This window comes from Sorex araneus, chromosome 2, assembly GCF_027595985.1.
Source record: "Sorex araneus isolate mSorAra2 chromosome 2, mSorAra2.pri, whole genome shotgun sequence".
NCBI lineage: Eukaryota > Metazoa > Chordata > Mammalia > Eulipotyphla > Soricidae > Sorex > Sorex araneus.
The window spans coordinates 230,569,455-230,588,881 of NC_073303.1; the positions used below are offsets into that span (position 1 = coordinate 230,569,455).

At 48.3% G+C, this 19,427-nt stretch overlaps 1 protein-coding gene across 3 annotated transcripts in view; it reads right to left on the reverse strand.

Moving 5' to 3' along the window:
• The window catches only part of TLN2 (talin 2), a 412,543-nt gene that overhangs the window by 64,743 nt on the left and 328,373 nt on the right, over nt 1-19,427 (reverse strand). For all 3 annotated transcript variants that reach the window (XM_055129220.1, XM_004616684.2, XM_055129221.1), the window contains 9 exons: nt 16,788-16,996; nt 16,220-16,339; nt 15,121-15,318; nt 13,951-14,090; nt 11,464-11,557; nt 8,269-8,358; nt 6,134-6,256; nt 4,883-5,026; nt 3,218-3,379 (listed from right to left, as the gene is read on the reverse strand). In XM_055129220.1, coding sequence (XP_054985195.1) covers nt 3,218-3,379; nt 4,883-5,026; nt 6,134-6,256; nt 8,269-8,358; nt 11,464-11,557; nt 13,951-14,090; nt 15,121-15,318; nt 16,220-16,339; nt 16,788-16,996 — 1,280 coding nt within the window. The remainder of the gene's footprint in view (nt 1-3,217; nt 3,380-4,882; nt 5,027-6,133; nt 6,257-8,268; nt 8,359-11,463; nt 11,558-13,950; nt 14,091-15,120; nt 15,319-16,219; nt 16,340-16,787; nt 16,997-19,427) is intronic.

A 19,427-nucleotide genomic window follows, 5' to 3' on the forward strand; every position in this document is an offset into this window, starting at 1 on the left:
TTTACCTTAAAGCCTGTGGGATAAGATGTCAAGTTACACCAGCCCTCAGGTAGGGGGCATGCAGGGGTTGTGCAAATGCACTTGTGTTTTTTTGAGACAGTGGAGCATGGCCCTGTGTCTAGCAGTAAAACTGAAGCTGTATGAGAAGGTCCAGGTTCTTTTTGTCATCTTGTAAAGGAAAAGCTATTGTCTCCCATAAAAGCTGTCTGGTAGGAATAAAGATGCTTTGTACACACACTGGGTCATTTCTGAATGCTGCCTCCACTTGAGGACCCCTGAGTCACTCAAGAATGCTGACCCCACTTAGCTGTTTTCAAGGAACATTGTTCTGATCCTCAAACAGGTCGGCTTGCCACCAGATCCTTCCCTTCCCCTGAGAGCCCCAGCCTCGGTCACTTTCCTGTTTTCTCCAGGCAAGTAGGCTGGCTTTGTGGAGAGCAAGGGCAAAGAGACACATGGTGGTGAATCATTAGGAGAATGGACAGCAGTTGTGGGGGTCCTGGACTTGTCCAGCAACAATGTGGGTCATCTTGAATCACTGAGAACACTCCCTCCAGCCCCTCATCCTTGTCTCTTGGGGGACACAGTGCTGGTCACTGGGCTCTCTGGAACTTGCCAACTCTGCTCTCCTCTCCAGGCCTGACTGTGTGCTGCACAGTCAGCCACCCACGGGGTCTTGCTCAGGGCAGACTGTGGGCACTTCCCTTCCCTGCAGCACTGCAGTCTTTACTGTGATTCCCCCACACAAATACCATGCCCTAACCCAGCATGTATAGTGAATGAGGAATACTCTCCTCTTAAAAGCTGATTCTCCATCCCAGAACATATCCCCAAACACAAGTACATTCATTCAAAAGGATATATGCACACCTATGTTCATTGCTTGCTTATTATAATAGCCAAGATATGGAATTAACCCAAATGCCCAATAACAATAGAATACTATGCAGCTCTAAGAGAGAACAAAATCTTCAATTTTCCATGACATGAATCAAAGGGTATCATGCAGAGTGAAGTCAGCCAGAAATAAAGGGATAGACACAGAATGTGGGATTGAAAGAAAGATACACAGAAAGGTAGGAGCAAAGGGCAAAAGGCAACACAATGAGAGAACTGATCCACACAACTGAGTCATGGGATAGAGGGGGGTTGAAATAGAGGAACTTTGGGGCCTTTGGGGGGAGGGAGGTGGGTATACTGGTGAGAGGTGTGGTGTTGGAATTATGTATGCAGGAAACAATCATCAGCAATATTGAGCATCATAGAACTTCAAGCAATAAATAAATCTTTCACATGAATTTTGGAACTGAGCAGCTCCCTGCAGAGATGCTCTGAACTTTGTGATAGACCACTTTTGCTGGGCCACTCCAGAAAGGAGCAGGTGCCATCCCTCGTCTGCCCCCTCGGAATCCAGTGGCCACCATCTTCTAGGACTCAATGAAAGGCACAGGTACACAGTAATAGTGGCAGCAAATACCAGGCATCACAGGACAGGGGAGGAGCCGGCCCTTCTCCCCCACATGGGACTCCTAGATGATGCCCACAGACTGTCACTGGCTACTTAAGCCCCTGCACAGCCATGATCCACAGAAGCATACACGAATCTCAGAACTGAGCAGCTCACTGCAGAGATCTCTCCAGACCCTAATGATTAAAATTTTAGTATTCCTAGAGCATGCGGCTGCTTTTGCGGTTGCATGACATTATATTCTATCCATAACAAGCAATACAAAACAAATAGTCTAGCACTGCCTTTTTGGCAGCTTTGAGTGGTGGTGGGACTGGTGTCAAAATATCGAATGTAACCAAAGTAGAGAGCGAGGATGGGGAAAATTGTCTGCCACACAGGCAGGGAAAGGGGTGAAATGGGTGGGGGGGAATACTGGGAATTTTGGTGGTGGAAAATGTGCACTGGTGAAGGGATGGGTGTTTGATGATTGTATGGCCAAAGCTCAAACATGAAAGCTTTGCAACTGTATCTCACGGTGAATCAATAAAAAGTGGAGAAAAAAAAATTTTTTTAAAGAGCTCTGATAAAGATAAAATAAAATAAAATAAAATCTTTTTACAAAATAAACAATGGAGGTTAAGGAACCTGTCCTGTGTGCTCTGAGCACCTCAAAACAAAAACACTGGCCGGTAAGAGGATCATGAGGATGTGGTATACACAATGTAATACTACATAACTGTAGGGAATGATGAAATAATGCAATTCACCACAACATGGATGGAACTGGAAGTCATCATGTTAAATTGCATCAGCCAGATGACATCAGCCAGAAGAATAAGGTTAAACACAGGCTAATATCACGCATATATTATATTTAGAATAACTGGATGAAGGTATGCAATGTCTTAAAGGAAGGATGCCCAAATCAACCTTGGACCCAGAGTAAAGGGAAGAGAAGGAAAGAAAATGTGAAGGGGTGGAAGGTAGACAGATGTGAGGCAATGAGGGCCAGGCTGGGGAAGTCAGGTACATAGGTGGCTAAAGAAAATCAGAGCCAAATATCCAAACCACAGAGTCAGCAACACTGAAATCAAGAGATCCAAACTTTAACATCCAACCTTAGAGGTTGTCAAAGAGGGTACACTGGATGGGGTGGGAGCCTGGGAACACTGGTGGAGGGAAATTGACATGGGTGGTGGGATCGGTGCTGCAATACTGTGTGTCTAAATATCAACTCTGCATAACTTTATAATGGTGCTTTATATGGTGCTTTAATTAAAAAAATGTTAAAAAAAAAACCCAAACAACAAAACTACTGATGCTCCATTCTAACCTTCCAAACAGCTGCAGACAGAAGAACATAAGAAAGATGAAAAAACTTTTTGGTTTTCAGGTGAAAATTAATTCCCCATAGTTTCCCACTCTTTTCTGCCTCCACCTTCTTTTGCTTTGCCACATCTGCCACAATGCTGGAGCCATCCAGGATAAACCAACTGGGGCACACTTGAAGGAAACATGGGGCTTGTGCTTCCCTAGTGCAGAGCCAAGAGATGTCCCATAGACGTCCCCTTCCTACTAGATCACTGTCCCAAAACTTCTCATGGGCAGACTGGGAAACCCCACCTGGAAAAGCAGGAAAGACCAGGGCTGGACGATGAGGTCTCCTTCCCAAGCAAGGGACCCTGCCTGACCGCAGACCCCAAGGCCGACCTGGAAGGTAGGCCTCCAGCAGCTCAGTATAGAGCAAACATCCATGCCTGCACCCACCTTGATGGTCTTCACCAGGTTGGCAGTGCTGTTGGCCACTTCCTTGGCAGACTGGACAAAATGCCTCTTGGCTACTGGGTTGGCTGTCTTGGAGGAGGCAATGCGGCAGGCGTTGCACAAGGCCGAGGTGTGCTTGGCCACAATGGTAGCAGCGGACAGTACCTGGAAAGGAGGCAGCTGGATGCAGGCATCCATTATTCTCTGGACCCCTCTTCATTCAAATCTCCCAGAGTCAGAATGATTAGAATTTGAGTGTCTAGGGCAGGCTCCCCTCATGCCCAAGGCCCATGTGAGGAGAGGAGGGAGCAGGAGATGATAACCCAGAGAGAATTTAAGAAGAGAGACAGGAGAGGAACATCTGGGTGGTAAGGGAGAGGCAGCCATGGACCTGGCATCCTACTGGGAGGGACTTGGTCCAGGCTCTAGCAATACTGCTGGACAGAATTCCAGTGTTCCCAGTATAACCTGAGGTGTCTCAAAACACTTTTAACATAGGGTATGGTGAGAAATTACTTCAGTAATTTCTTAGGTCTCTATACCCACCGTCTCTCTGTAGCACGTGACCCAGTGGAAACCATCTCTGAGACAGTGTGATCAAATCTCCTCATTCCAGGCACTGAAGCCCAGCATGGACTCCACATTCCCAGGCCAGGGCAGTTTGGAACAACATTTTATGCACTGTGTGTCTGAAGTGTCACAGGTTTGGCCTCCTCTCCAGTTCTAAGTGTCTTTGAGGCTCCTTGCTGAGTGCTGGGTTCCAGCTCTGAGCTGCTTCCTCTGCAAACTGGGCCACCAGACCCTCCCTCCAAGTATACCTCATGCCTCACTCTGTTCTCCTGCATTGTGCTCAGCTGTGCTGATCTGCCTTGCCAGCTCGCTAAGAGTCGGGGCATTGAGGAGAGCATTTACTCCTGATGACCTTTATTGACCTTTAGTACTGGGCATAGCAGAGCCCTGCAGGCATCTCCCAAAACTGAACAGATCTCGCAAAACTCTTGATAAGCATCACTGTGATAACCAAGATCTGTAAAGAACCTGAGTGTCCCAGCACAGGTGATGGATAAAGAAACTGGTACACACACACGCAGTGGAATATGACTTGGGTATAAGTAAAGATGAAATCACACCATTTGCTACTATTTGGAAAGATCTGGAGAGTATCCTGCTAAGTGAAGTCAATCAGAGGAGGAACAGCCACAGAAAAATCTCACACATGTGGGATATAAAGCAGCACAGAAAGGAAACAACAAATGGCCAAAGGCACCAGAACCTGAGATCTGGTCTCCAGAACTGATCTCCAAAGGTTGGCCAAGGGTGGGGTAGCCATGGCGTAGTGGGGCCCTGAGATAATGGTGGAGGGAGGTGGGGACACTTGAGTAGTCAGGTTGGAATGCTATATGTACAAAACCCAATCATGAACAGAATTATCAATCATGGTGCTTCAAATTTAAATAAAAAACAGCTAAGCTCCTTCCCAACCATTGTTGACTTCCCTCCTTCCAGCAGCTCGTTTCATAGCCTTCCTGCATTCCCATATTTGCTGTCTCCCAAGCCTAGTCAGCGCCTGCAGAGTTGCTCTGAGCTGGTTTTGAGAACAGTATTTGGACCATCTCTCTGGCTCTCCCACTGACAGTCTAGAACAGGCATTTCTTTACCCACACTCACCTGGGAGGGGCTGCTTCCTGGGTCCACCAGGCTCTGGCATGCCATTTGGATAGCCTGGTTGGCCCTGGCAAACTGGATGGGGTCCACAAGGCCCTGGTGGCCTGCCTGGCTGTTTGGATCTGAGATGCCAACCAAGTAGGCAGCCTGAAAAGGAAACAGAATCCACAGTCCATGGTCCAGGTTCTGAGACAAGCTCAGGTAAGGAGCTATGTCGTGCTCAGCAACTCTTCCTAACAATGCAACTCGCGATAATCTCATGCTTCTTGCTAGCAAAGGTGTAGGTATGAACGGGCTGATGCCAACAGTGGGTGGGCATCTACCGGCATGAGTCTGTTGCAGGATTCTAGGATCAAAGCCTGCTTGTTCCTAAGAAAGCCTTAAAAAGCTCTTCTGGAGGATATAAACAGGGTGGGCACACCCTGTTTGCTCTGGCAACTCTCTGGCACCCACAAGGATCCTTAGCCTCAACAGAAAGCTGCCTTTTAGCAGGCATGGGTCAGGGAAGGATTAATGTTTGTGCAGACTGATAACATTATGGTAACGTTATGGTGCTGGTTCCCAGGCTGGCACCCTGCCCTGCCTGCATGTTCTCGTCTCCCAATAATGCATCCTTATTGCTCATGTCAATATTTCCAACAATAAGGAAAAGTAATGGGCCTCATGGCACAGGGCAATGTGTAGTGTTTCCTCTAAGAGAACAAGAAAGTAGAAGTGAAGTATCTCTCTTTCAAAACCTGAATGTACTGTGGACTGCAATTATGCCAAGAACAGCTAAGCTGTTCTAAATGATTATAATCTAAGCTGTTCTAAATGATTATAAATGATTATAATCTAAATGATTATAAATCATTTCACTATTTCACTCTGTGAGTGAAACTATAGCCAAGCACGACTCTGCAAGTGAATTGACTCTTTTCTCTCATGGCTTGGGGGACCCTGACTGTGAAGCTCAATGAGGATGTAGTCCTGTATTGCCCATTTCTCCCTGTATAGCTCCCCTGGAAACAAGCCAAGCCCCAAAGGGCTGCCTCTAGACGAGTGCAAACGCAGTGTCTCAGCGTTTAAGGCTCTGCTCCCGGGAAGGCTGCACAGTCAGGACCACCCGCTCTCTTGATCTCTGCACAGCTGCAGGACCTGGACCTGTGCTCCCTATTAGGGCGCTTCAGTGTGCCCCCGCGTGTCCTCGAACACCCAGGACTCAGGCTCAGGACTCAGGTGGGGGCTCACCTCTCCTGGCCTGGGCTGGCTTACCTGAGCTGCGGCCTCTGTCAGCCCGCAAAGTGCTTTGGACGCTGCCCCGACACATTCTCCGAAAGCGGGGAGGTCCCCAGTCTTGGCATTCTGTGAGATTCCTGCCATGGACTCGCCCAGGACCTGCAAAACAAAGGCTAGGCAATGTCCCTGACCACATTTCTGCACCCTGGGCCCAATCGTATCACCTTCCCACCCCCTTCTTCCCCCCCTCTCCCATCCCCTAGTATCTCATCAACTTGGGTCACTAGAGTGATATCACTCACCATCCCCTTGATTTGCATTAAGAAAAGCTTCAAGGGGTGAAAGCTATTAGTACAGTGGGTAGGGCACTTGTCTTGCACACAGCTGACCCAGGTTCACCTCAGCACCCCATATGGTCCCCTAGCCCTAGTCTCTCTGAGCTCAGAGCTAGGAGTAAGCCCTGAGCACCACCGGATGTGGTCCAAATCTCACCCCATTTTAAAGTGTAGGAGGGGCAGAAAGTTTCCCCCAATTGTTGATAAGGTGCAACTAGTCCCAAGGTGGCCCTGGTAGGGATATCCAGGCTACTCTGGAAACAGTGTCCTAAACTGCAGAGCACCTGTGTCCAGAACAGAGCAATCAGGCACCCCCACTGAGCTGTGGTAAGCTCACACACAGAGAGCAGAGGACACCCACTCCTGATGCTATTCATCTACTGTGGACAGACATTTCACATGTCTTTGTGGAGACGTGTGTGGATAGGAACCTGGACTGCATGCCACCTTCCAAAGGTGCGTTCTCCTATTTCCCTTCCCTGCTATCTTCTTCACGCAGGGGCTGTGGGGAGCATCTGGCAGGGACCTCAATGTTCAGCCAAGCCCCAAAGATCCATACCCCTGAGTAGAGTCATGGCATCTGCCTGCATCAGGGCTCTGTCTATGGGCCTCCTTGGGCCAGGAGAACAGATCCCCTTCGAAGGGCACTGGAAGTAGGTTGCCAGTGTCCATGTTGCCCCACTGGAGAGACTATGGCATTGCCGAGTCGAGAACCCAACACAGCGCACATTTGTCAATCATTCAATTTAGATGGGGAAGCGAAGTACCTCCCCTGCAATTGCTGAGAGGGATGAAAATAATCCAGTTTGCACAGGACTCGCCAAGCAAAGAAGTAAACTTTTTTTTTTTAATGTATAATATTCCCCCTCTCACTTAACTCTGCTGCCCCTCTTCCAGAAGGAATAGTCCCTCAGGTTCAGTGACAGCGACAGGCATGCAATCTCATCTTCACCTGCCCACAAGGCCATGCAGGAGGATGCTCGGGAAAATCTAGTCTTCCTCCTCCCCATGCTGCTGCAGTGTTTTCCTGGAGCAAACACACACACCGTGCCACCTCCATTCCTGAGTGGAGCCAGAGTGTGGCCATCCAACTTCTATCCTTTAGGAATGCTCAGGGTTTACTCCAGGCTCTGTGTTCCGGGGCCACTCTGGAGGTGCTCTGGGGACCCTATGGGGTACCAGGACTGAACCTGGGTAGAAAGTATGCAAGGCAAGTTCTATAACCCCTGTACTATCACTCCAGCATTACAGCCTTTAAATAAATAAATAAGAGTGTGTGTTTGGGGGTGGGGGGGTTGGGGGGGATGTATCACTCCACTAAGGAGTCTTTTTAGATTCCTCCTCTCCCAAGCTGCCTGTCCTTCAAGTTAAACATGAGAAAGCAAGAGCATAAGATTAAGATATTTCTTAGGGGAAACACAGATAATTGCATTATCTTAGACTTTCACACTCTTCCACCACCAAAACCCCATCCATATTCACTTCTCTGGAGAATACACACCACAGGTGGGTGATGGCAGAAAGACCACCCATAGTGTTCTAGGAGCCACAGCGATGAAGGGCTTAGCACAGCAGTTCAGCCCAGGTGAAGGGGGGTGTGGTTTAATTCACAGTGAGACCCAGTGGTGAGAGGGCAAAAAAGTCATTCTCCATGTATGGTTCCTGGACTGCAGAGCTGGTCCTGGGAACTTGCCAGGAATGTAGGACCTGAACCCCAGAGCAGACATCCTGGAGCCGAAACTCAGTGGTGGGCCCAGGCGTGGTGAATGCAGCCTGTCTCCTCTGTGGCCCTAACCGGAAGCAACGTCAATTCTGACTGGGGCCCAGGGAGTATACCTTAGAGTTCTCCATCACACTCTCGATGCAGTCGAAGTAGGAGAGATCACTCACAGGTTCATTCGGATTGTCCAACATCCCCTTGACGGTCTACAGAAAGAGAGCGCCATTCAAAAAGCAGCCAGGAAAACCCTCTACCTGCTCAACCTCCGAGTATAAATTCTGGGAGGGGGCACTGAGACCACACTCAGAATTGTGGGGTTCCTGAGAGCAACTTGACCCTGATTGGGAGCCATGAGGGTCTTCTGTATGTTTTGTCAGAAAGGACAAACGTTTTTCTTTTCTTTTGATTTTTCAATTTTGAAGGTGAAGAAAGGTTTCCGCAACAGGGCAGATTTTTTTTCTTGAAGAAATATGAAACATGAATGCAAAGCAACACAATCCAAGGAAATTAATACAATTTATCTGATGGAGTACTCAAGGGAATTAAAATTTCAAGGACCCATTTCTTCATTTCTTCATGATGAGAAGAACCTTTAGTTTTCAATTATGGAGCCTTTTAAGGATGAGGGCTCTCCGCCTCCCCTACCCCCACCCAACTCTCTGCTGGGACAGTTGACTTGTATTTCATATTAAAAAAATACTGAGGGGCTGAAGCTATAGTACAGTGGCTAAGGCATCTGCCTTGCACGCAGCTGACCCAGGTTTGACTACCAGTATCCCATATGGTCCCCTGAGCACCACTAAGAGTAATTCCTGAGTACAGAGCCAGGAGTAACCCCTGGGTGTAAATAACATCTGGCCATCTGGCAGGGGGCAACCAGGGGAGAGCCCTGGCTGCGGCGGCTCTTCTAGTCGGCCACCCTCACTACCCCCCAGGGCGGCCCAGGCCATGGGGCAGACAAAAGAGGAAACGAGGGCCAAGCCGGTTGACTGATCAGTTGCCGTTTATTTTATTCTCTCCATGCACCTGTTCAAGTCTCTCTGAGCTCCACATTCTAGTCTCATACTGCTCCTTCTTCCCATCCCCTTCTGTCTCTCCTAGCCCCTCATTCCTCCATCCCAGCTCTCTGGATTCTGCTCCCTCTTCACTAGTCTGTCCCCCTGCTTGTCTCTCTCCATCTTGCCCTCTAGGCTACACACAGTCTGATAGCAAAATCAACATAAGAAAGCCCTTCCTGACTGCCCACAGGCAAAATACCTCTTAAGGTGTTTTTCTCTTTTCCTCAGTCCAAAAACTCCACCAACATCTTAATACTAGTTAGTTTTGTATGGACACAGTAAAGAGATACATAGAGGCTTATAGGGCAGCTCTCCTGGCAACATCTTGCCACAGACTCAGATTACAGTGCTCAGGCCAGATTGATCATTCCTAACCCTAGAAGGGTCCAAATCTAGTTATTACTTTATGGATCATGACAGCATTTGCCCATGACCAAGCTCTTAACATACAGTTAGCATTAGGCACTTTGGCCAAGCCCATCTTGATGCCAGGGTAGCACATAACTTACTGCTTCCCTGGGTCCGTCCCATCCCTCGTCAGGACCCTGCTTTGGGGGGTGCTATGAACTAAGGGCAGCTGAGGCTTAGTTCGAGAGAACAGATGCCCAGGAGGAAAATATCATGTAGAGTCAAATGATTCCCGGGTTACAAAAGCATAGCATTTGCTACAGTCTTCCTGTGCCCATACAAAAGGACATGGCTCTGAATAAACTATGCAAAGGACTCAAGGAGAAGAGAAAAACAATATTTACAAGTCGACAGAACACAAAGAAAGAAGTTACAAATAAACACAGAGGAATGGGAGCACTGTGATGGGAGTAACCCAATAAATCTAAACTACCTGGGGCTATGTTATCCTACACCTGGCCACTTCTGAGTGTGACCCAAAAAGCCAAAGAAAAAAATACTGAGAAGTTTGGGATGGGGCCATGGCTCGGCTGTGGTGCACAGGCCTTGCATGGGCGAGGCCCTGGGTTCCAGTCCTGACCCTGCAGATGCTGTTCTACTTTAGGTCACCACCAAGTACTGGGTTCCTGTTTAGTCTCTGTCTCTATCTCAGGTTGTAATGACCAGGATGCAGCATCTGCTTCTCTGCACTGAACAAGAACAGACATTGGGGCCTTGACTTTGGGCACAGCCAGCAAAAGAGAAAAGGGCACAGGATTGGACAGAATTATGCTGGCGACATTGTGAAATTTCTGCAGGAAAACAGGCTGCATAGGGGAAGACTTTCTTTCCCTGAAGACCCTCACCCACACCCTGGAGAACTGCATTGCTTTAGTGACAGCAGCGATCTAACTCTGCCAGGAAGGGTCTCATTAAGGGAAGGAGTATTTGCACTTGGGCCAACAGAGCTCATTTAAACCAACAGCCTACGTGACACTCTGTTTGCAAATGCAGAGGGGAATAGGACAAGAATTTGCCCACTGTGTCACACACTGGCCACTCTGGAGGAACATTTTAGTCTCCTGGTCACAAGCTTACCACCACAGCTTCACACGGAAGTGGCTGCCTGCCCAGACTCGGTCTCCCACCCCCACGAAGCCTGCAGGGGATTTTGCCAGCAGACCAATCATCCAGAAAATCAAAGGACCAGCTACAGCCAGCCCAGAGCTTCCAAGATACCCAGCTGGCTGTGTTGGGAGAGTCTCCACTGGTCAGTTCTGCTTTACAAGTGAGCAGGCACATGTGCTCATGATGACCCACATACAGCTGACCGGCATTCACATGGATGAATTCTCAGTTTCCACTCAATCCTAATTACACTGTAAGTCAGAAATGCCTGGAGCTGTCTTCTGGGCTCACAGGAGTTCACGGTTACCCTAATCATTGAGCAACAACACATTTTCCTTCTCAGTTTCCTTTTAGACTCCCCAACAGGTTGACGTGTGGGGAAATAATTTTACCCAAAAAGCAGCTCATCTTCTCACAACTGCCCACAAAACCTCTACAACATCTGAGGTAAGGGCTGTATACTTTCAGCATATACCCCGCACCTAGTCCCTTCCTGCCTGAAATGAAGGAAATGAATGATTTTAACAAAACATCCCTCATCCCAGTGCACAAAGGCAAGTAGGGCTGACTATATACCAAAACTGGTATTTCTTAAATTCTCTTCACTTGGGAGGGAACTCTGGCCCTCAGCATCTTCCTGTTACAGTTGCAAATGAGGGCAGAGAAAAAGGAAGCCAGCCCAAAGTCCAGGGCAGCCGGACACACATTCCAGTTCTCAGCTGCATTTCCTAGGCCTACCTCAAGCTCCCGCAAGGCGTTGTCACACTCCTTCTGGCCAGGGGCTTGCTGAGTGCACAGAGTAATGAGCTGATTGATGCTCTCGGTCACAGCTCTGTGGAGGAGACAGAAAAGGGGAGTTAGGTTTCCTTTGTAACATCTACAGTAATTTATCCAACATTCTGATGAAACAGAAATGCAACTGCATTGCTGCAAAGGCCTGGGCATTGGCGAGAGCTCTTCGAAAAGAAAGAACTGGAGAACCCCAAACCGAAGCTTAGCCACAGAAGATAGAATAAGTCACCTTGCCCTCAAGTTTCAGGTTTTTTTGTTTGTTTGTTTTTGAAGCCACATCTGACAATGCATAGGCTTACTCTTGGCTCTGGGCTCAGGGATCATTTCTGGTGGAGCTTGAAGAATCATATGAAGTGTCAGGGATCAAACCGGGCACTGCAAGGCAAGTGCCCCTTCCCACTGGCACTTGTCTCTCTGGCCCTTATTATGTATATTTTAACATGCCATTGATTATTATTATTAAGCTGTGCCTGTGATTGTAAGCTCTTTTCTTTCCACCAAATTCTGTAATTCATTATTTTCCAGATATTTCCCAAAATGATTCTGATATAGGCAGGTAGATAGCCCTTGGCAATGAAAATTGAGATTTAACAGAGTCTCTGGGAAGGAGACTCTTAAGATGTGCAGATTCAAGAAAACAAAAGACCCGGAAGAAACCATCAGCAGACCCTGAGGATAATGGACCCCTCCCCAGGGGGTTCCCCAAAGAAGGCCATCACCACTCGCAACCTCCCCTGGTAACCTCCTTAGCAACGGACTTTTACCTGGGAAGAAGCCCCCATGTGGGGGCAGGTTGGAGAAACCCTATAAAGGCCACCTTGAACAAAGGAAGTGCGAGCATATGCTGCCTGAGCCCATGTGCTGCTTGTGCCATGTGGCCGAGCACATGTGTCGCCCACATCTCCCCCCTTGAGATGTGTACTTTCATGCTTTCGTGTCCAGTGCTAGGATGTGTGTAGAGCTCTCTCCACCCTTGGAGAAGCCCGAGTTCTCTCTTGAGCGCGTTATTCTTACTCTTCTCTGTCCCACTTATCCCTTCCTCCGTCCCTCAGCAACTTCTGAATAAAATCTATTTACTTCACTGCTTGTTTACTCCTGAAATTCTTTTCCGAGAGCGAGACAAGAACCCAGTAACTCTGGGTCCCGGGTGGTAGAGGCGGTTGGGGAGAAAGTGACTGTCTTTCTCCTCCCCGCTTCACGAAAGTCACCCGTGGGGCCCACCGACATCAATTCCTCCTGTTTTTTGTTTTTGGGGCCACACCTATAGGCATTCAGAGTTTACTCCTGGCTCTGTGCCGAGGAGTAAACTCGCTCCTGGTGGGCTCAGGGGTTTATATGCATTGCTGGGGCTCAAGCCCAGATCAGCTCTGTACAAAGCAAGTGCCTTACCTGCTGTACTATCTTTCTGGCCCCAAGCATGGACGATTCTGAGTTAATTTTTTAATGAAGTGTCAAAATTGGATCAAGGTTCTTTTGTAGGGAGATATGGAAGTCCAGTCATTCTAGCTCCCAATTATAAGGGTCTCCTTTCTCCGATAACCTGCTTTTGCAACTCTATTAAAATCCAACTGTCCATATGTGTGTAGGTTACCTTCTGGAGTCTAATCCCATTGATCTGTGTCTAAGCCTTTGCCAGTATCTTACTGATTTTTATTGCCATAGCAGTAAGCCAGAGGCTCCCAAACTTTGGAACACCTGTCCTCTTTTCAGGAAAAACAAACAGACAAACAAACACCCAAACCAAACAAACCAAAAAAAAAAAATCACTCTGAAATCTCTCTTCTTCTTCTTTTTTTTTTTTTAAAGCTCAGGCTCATGTTTTCACAAACTTATTACCCCTATCAACAGCCCATCATATCCTACACTGAAGACCTGTGGCATGTGACTATTTTAATATAATGGTTTCCATGGATTTGACACCAGTGACAGGTAGTATAGAGTAAAGGCTCAACAAATACTGAAGAGAATGGAGCAACCTTTATGCTCATTCATACTTTTGGACTTCTGTCATGCAAGCCTGTTTATTTTCATACTCTGAAATAGCCAACACTACTATAAGGAAACCCTGATGATGTTATATCAGTGGCACCATAAGTCTCAGTGATGACAGAATGCATCTTTGGAGGGAGAAACATGGACTTGATCCAGCTGAATAAAACTCCAAAATTTCTACAACACTGGATTCCTTTATGATTCTTCTCTCAGCAAAATGAGGGTGTTAGGCAGATCTGTGTTTTGTCCAACCACATTGGTATTGTCCAACCACATAAGAAGCACATTTTGGCATTTTCCACTCTGGAGGAGCCCGTGTTCTCTCTTGAACACATATTTCTCTCTGCCTCTTTTACTCTCTCTTCATATTTTCTAAGTAAAATTTTAAATTAAACTATTTAAAAGAAAAAGAAAGAAAGCACATATCCCCTTTGTTCTTACCTTGCAGCTGCAGCCAGGAGATTTTTCGCGTTGGGGGCTCCTGGGTCTACAGAGAGAGACTTGGCAGCCAACAATAGCTTGCTGGATGCCATAGAGATATTCTTGAGATTCCCAATTACCTGGATCTGGTCTTCTTTTGTCTGGAAGATCCAAAGGAGCCAGAGGGAGTCAGAACCATGTATTTCTCCTAGGAAGCCCCCAGAAACTGGACAGGAGCACTCAGAAACCAAACACGTTCTCTGTGTAGCTTGCATTTAGTTCAACAACTCTGCAGATGCCTCAGGTGTGGATTCTGACCAGGATCTGCTCTTTCCCAAAGAGATGCCCAGACTGAGATACACAGAAGACAAACCCATGCCCACGGGGCCAGCCCCAGACAGTGCTGCCTGACCAGTGGAGGCCATAAAAGGGGTACAGGGGCCAGAGAGCAAGAAAGAGCATGAGTCAGCATGCAGCAGTGTAGGCCATAAGTTCAGCATTTCACTCAACAAAGCCGAGTTATCCAGGAGCTCAGAGGTCCCCCCCTATCTGAGCCAGGATGAACTACCAGCTCTGGGCTGAAGTTTCCAGCCCTGCCCCCTGCATCCCTGAGTTTCTGGACCCAGGGAAGGACTCCTTCTCACCCTGCCTGCTGTCCAAGACACTAGACTTCTCAGGCAACAGAGCAGAAAGCACCCTGCGAGTCTCTTTCAGGAGTCACAGGAGTTGAGGGGAAAACTACAAGCCAAGGCCAGACAGGTTAGGCTACCCCAGGCTTATCTGCTCATCTGCAGGAGGGAATGTTTAATCACCCAATGCTTGCCATGAGCCACAGTTCCTACAAGTGGGCCACAAACACCCATGATGTCTTTCTGCATGGGGCTGTGTCTGGGTGTGGAATTGTTCCCACCTCTGCTGAACACCTACCCTCCTTAAGCTCTCTTCAAACACCCACTCAGAGACTTGATGCTATGGAGGGGAGGTGAGAAAAGCTGCTTCCTCCACCTAGAGCTGCATCTGTGCTGCGAGCATCCCTGGGAACGCCTTTCCCGTGTGGTCATGGAGCTTCCCAACCCTGGGAGAACGTGGCTCTGCCACCTGTTGTTGGGCTTCCAACTCTGCTTGGCCCAACTGAGCTCCAGGATGAGGTTGTTTCCTCACACAAAGCTGAGTCCCAGCTGTGAAACTCACCTGGGCTTGGCCCGCCATCTCAATGCCAGCATCCAGGAATTCATCAAAATCATCGCTGAACTTCCCCGAGGCTGCAGCCAGCTCCCCACTCTGACCCCGGGTGGCATGGACCACCTCTCCGGCAGACTGGTTCAGGTCAGCTGCAGCTTGGTTGAGCTCACTCTGGGCTTCCTGGAAAGGTTTCGTGCTGGGCGGTAGCTGCAGTAAACAGAAGTGGAGAAGTTCCATGCAGGGGAGCAAAGGTTGGCATGGAGTGGAGGACTGCCTCTCCAGGGGTGCTCTGGGAGTCTCACAAATGGCCAGGAGGTTTACGATCACCGGGAACTTTCAACACGCGCCATTACACGGTCGCACTTGGTGAACACCGATTTAGTGTCAGACGCTGACTGTAAATGTGTAGTGACACTGTTTTCAAGGGCTTGGCTCCTTGATGGCAGAGACAGTCTTCATTCAGGGACCCCAGAGCCACCAGTGGAGCCCCAGTCTGTATGGAGTGATCTGGAAACTCCCAAAGTTTCTCCTATAAAGCATATTTGCTCTTGAACCCTAAACTCTGTACTGCCAAATATTCTCAAGTTCTGCTCATAGTCTCACTCACAGCAGAACTTGTTGAGGAGGCATCAGCAGAGGATGATGAGGTCATGCATGGTCCGGGACAGGGCTGCAGTCTGCTGGGTCCAGCAGCTATACTACCGACTAGCAGCTGAGAGCAGACAATGGGCAGTGGAGCAAACCCAGGCAAAGACACAAGCTCCTGACCCTCGGAGAGGGTTCACAGGGCAGGGAGGGGAGAGGTTCCCAGGAGTCTGGGACATGTGTGTCCCTCCTGGCCTCTCACCCTCTATGCTGTCCTGGTAGTTAGGCTATGGATGTATCCCCTTTCTGTCCCCGCTGTGATGACCCCAGAGCCCGGAGGCCAAAACCACAGGGCATCAAGAAGAAGTCGACTGGAAAATCTCCACTGAGGGCCATGACCCATCAGCAGGGAAATGAAGAGGGGCATTGGTGGAGGACACTGGTCGAGGAGCTGGATGCCTGTGGCTACATCGAGGACCCATCTGGGAGCCCCAGAGCCCCATCCCCATCCAGCCCTGCTCACCGAGTCCACCAACAGCTTCTTGCTAGACTCCCCAATGCTCTTCAGAGCCACATCCACATCCTTCTGTCCTGGGAGGCAGTTCACGCAGTTGTTGAGGGAGTGTGAGACAGCTTTGGCCACCTGTATCCACAGCAGAAGACAAGGGCCTTGAGGAAGGGCTGTGTGGGACCATTTGGGGTGTGGAGGGAATGCGGGGCTCAGAGTGTACCTGACATTCTTCCTGCTCTGAATCAGCCCCTCCGAAGGCTCTTGGCTGGGAGCCAAGTGCTGTACCCCTCCCACCCTGGGGTGAAAGTTCTGTGTTGGCAGAGGCTCAGCCAGTGAGAAAGCACTTCCTATTTGCTCCCCCAAGGCTGTGCTAAGCCATGTATTGAGGCCCCAACACACTGCAGCTGTGAGTCAAGCAGCTCATACTAACCTCAATGTGGGCTCCAGAGGGTAGACTTACCAAGTGGAAAGAGAGAGCTCTGGCAAGACACTTTGTAAGGTTCTGGAAATCCCATAGAATGCCAGGACTCAAACCAGGAAAGGGTGATGATCTGACATTGAACACCTCCCTGGGACTCACCTGAGCCAGTCTCTGCTGACTCTCAGCATCACCAGGTGCAATCAGGGCCTGCTTGGCTTCCCGGATAAGCATGGCCGAGCCCTCCATCACATCTCTAGCTGAGTCGAGCATGGCGTGAGTGGCTGTGGGGTCACTGGTGGATGCAGCCACACCCCGGGCGGCCTGGGCCAGAGTTTTCAGTGCTTGGGCTGTCTCTCTAGCAGCTACCCCTGGAATGAAAGTGCACCAAATTTCCCATTACATCCCATTTAAAAATCAGACTTTTATTTTGAGGGAAGCTCTAGCCCAGAGATCTTTACAAAAGGAGAGAAACACATGAGTGTCTGGCATTGGTGGCCTCCAAATTAGTTTTATGCATATGAAATCATGAAATCATTGTACCACTGGTTCTAAACTGATCCAAGAGAGACTGTGCAATGAATGCAAAGCTGAAAGCCATTATTTCTGGCTCTTTTGCACTTCCTTTGCTCCCATATTCCTAGACATAAAATACTAAGTAAAATTGCAGTGCAGAAATGTCTCGGGTTAGCAGACAGCCATTGAAATCCTTCTTCCCAATCCTCTTTCTGGGGAGAATGACTGACACACAATGCAGCACGTGTGCCTTCATGGAGAGCCCAGGGACAACACGTGAGCACACACTCATGCATCTGCTTTGTAGATGGAGACAGGACATCCAGCGCCGTGCCTTTCCCATTCAATCACCTTTCCCAATCACACTTGCTGTGTCTTAGACTGTGCTTCCCCTTCCTTGAATTCCACAGGGATTGAATTCCGTGGGACCACACAGTGTAGATTCCAAAGTGCTTGATTTCTCTCTCCTTTCAAGTTGGTGCATGTTCATTCCCTTCTCATTCCATCATGTGAATACATCAACACTCACTCATACTTAATGCTGTGGGTGGACATTTGGGTTGTTTTGTTTGGGGATATCATGCTTAAAACTAGAGTTCTTGCCTAGGCATGTATGTGAGAATATAGAATTATTCTGCTGGGCCACAGATGAAGTGTCTGTAGTTATGGTTCCCTTAGGAGGGTTTTTGGCCAATGATGTGGAGCATTTACGATGGTGATCTGTAGGGGCCATACCATATAGCCTAGGTAGGCAGTTGTGTGCATCACTTAGATTTGAGTGGGTATACTCCATGATGCTCACACAGTGACAAAGCCACCTAAGGTTTCATTTTCCTTCACTAAGCAATACTCAACTCTATTCCACTTCAGAGGACATTACAAAATGTTTCCAGGATGTTTTTTTTTACCACCATCCTTACTACCATCTGGATATAAGGATTCCAGATGATCTCCATCCTAGCAGAGACCTGGTGTTGCCAGATTTTCATCTTGGCCAAGCCAGCATGCATTTGCTTCTAACCACAGTTTACTTCCCTTATCTTGATGAGCAATAATTTTGGGCGTTGTGCCATGCACTTGGGGGCTTCTTTGAAGTGCTGGCTCAGCTTCTGTAAATGATGGGATCTAGCAACCATGACTATCAAGTAGCCCTTAAGAACTATAGTGCCGATAGTATGTAAAGGGGTATACATGATAACCTTTTAGTACCTATTACAAATTATAGTTCCCAGAAGGAGAGAGAGAGAGAGAGAGAGAGAGAGAGAGAGAGAGAGAGAGGGAGGAAGAAAGAAGAAAAGAAAGAAAGAAAGAAAGAAAGAAAGAAAGAAAGAAAGAAAGAAAGAAAGAAAGAAAGAGAGAAAAAAGAGAAAGAGAAAGAAAGAAAGAAAGAAAGAAAGAAAGAAAGAAAGAAAGAAAGAAAGAAAGAAAGAAAGAAAGAAAGAAAGAAAGAAAGAAAGAAAGAAAGAAAGAAAGAAAGTGCCTGCCATAAAGGCAGGCTGGGGGTGGAATTGGTGGGAGGGAGACTGGGGACAATGGTAGTGGGAAATGTACACTGGTAAAGGGATGGGTGTTGGAACATTGTATGACTGAACCTCACTCATGAGCAACTTTGTAACTCTATCTCCAGGTGATTCAATTAAAAAAATATAGCACCGCCTTGTGTGAAATAAGTGGGGATCTTCTCCATGGAACTCCGGGCTCGGCACAATCCTGGAGACCGTAAGGTTGGAGACCCTAGGGCACACATGAAAAGTATCTGAGAAGCTTGGGACTGCAGAAGGGTCAACCTCAAAGCTCACAGCACACCAGACTGTTTCATAGCTGGGCCCAGAGCGGAGAGTAATGGACCCTTGAGTTCATGTTCAAAGGCAGCACCACGGCTAGATCTGGGTTTCCTTAATCTGGGGCCCGGTTCTGTGCACAGTGTCTTTTGGGACAGAGTTGTGAGAAGGTCTTTGTAATATATAACACCCAGGTGGAAAAAAAAGGCATGCCAACCAATTTCCTCTTCTTGATAAGGTCTGGGGTGGTTTTTCTATAGTGTGAGCACTCTGAATACAGCTGAGAGTGACCTGGGTCACTTACAACCTCAGCTGAGGGGAAAGCAGCACCGGAGACGACTTTCCTCAGTGAGGCTGAGGCTCCAGGTGACCCTGAAGAGAAGGGGAGGCACCAAGCCTCTACCCAGGTTGGCTCTACAGTGCCATGACCTGTTGATCTTTTAATATGAGTGCGTCCCACAGCTGGGACAGAGCTCGACAGCCTCACTGAGGCTGACTAGACCAG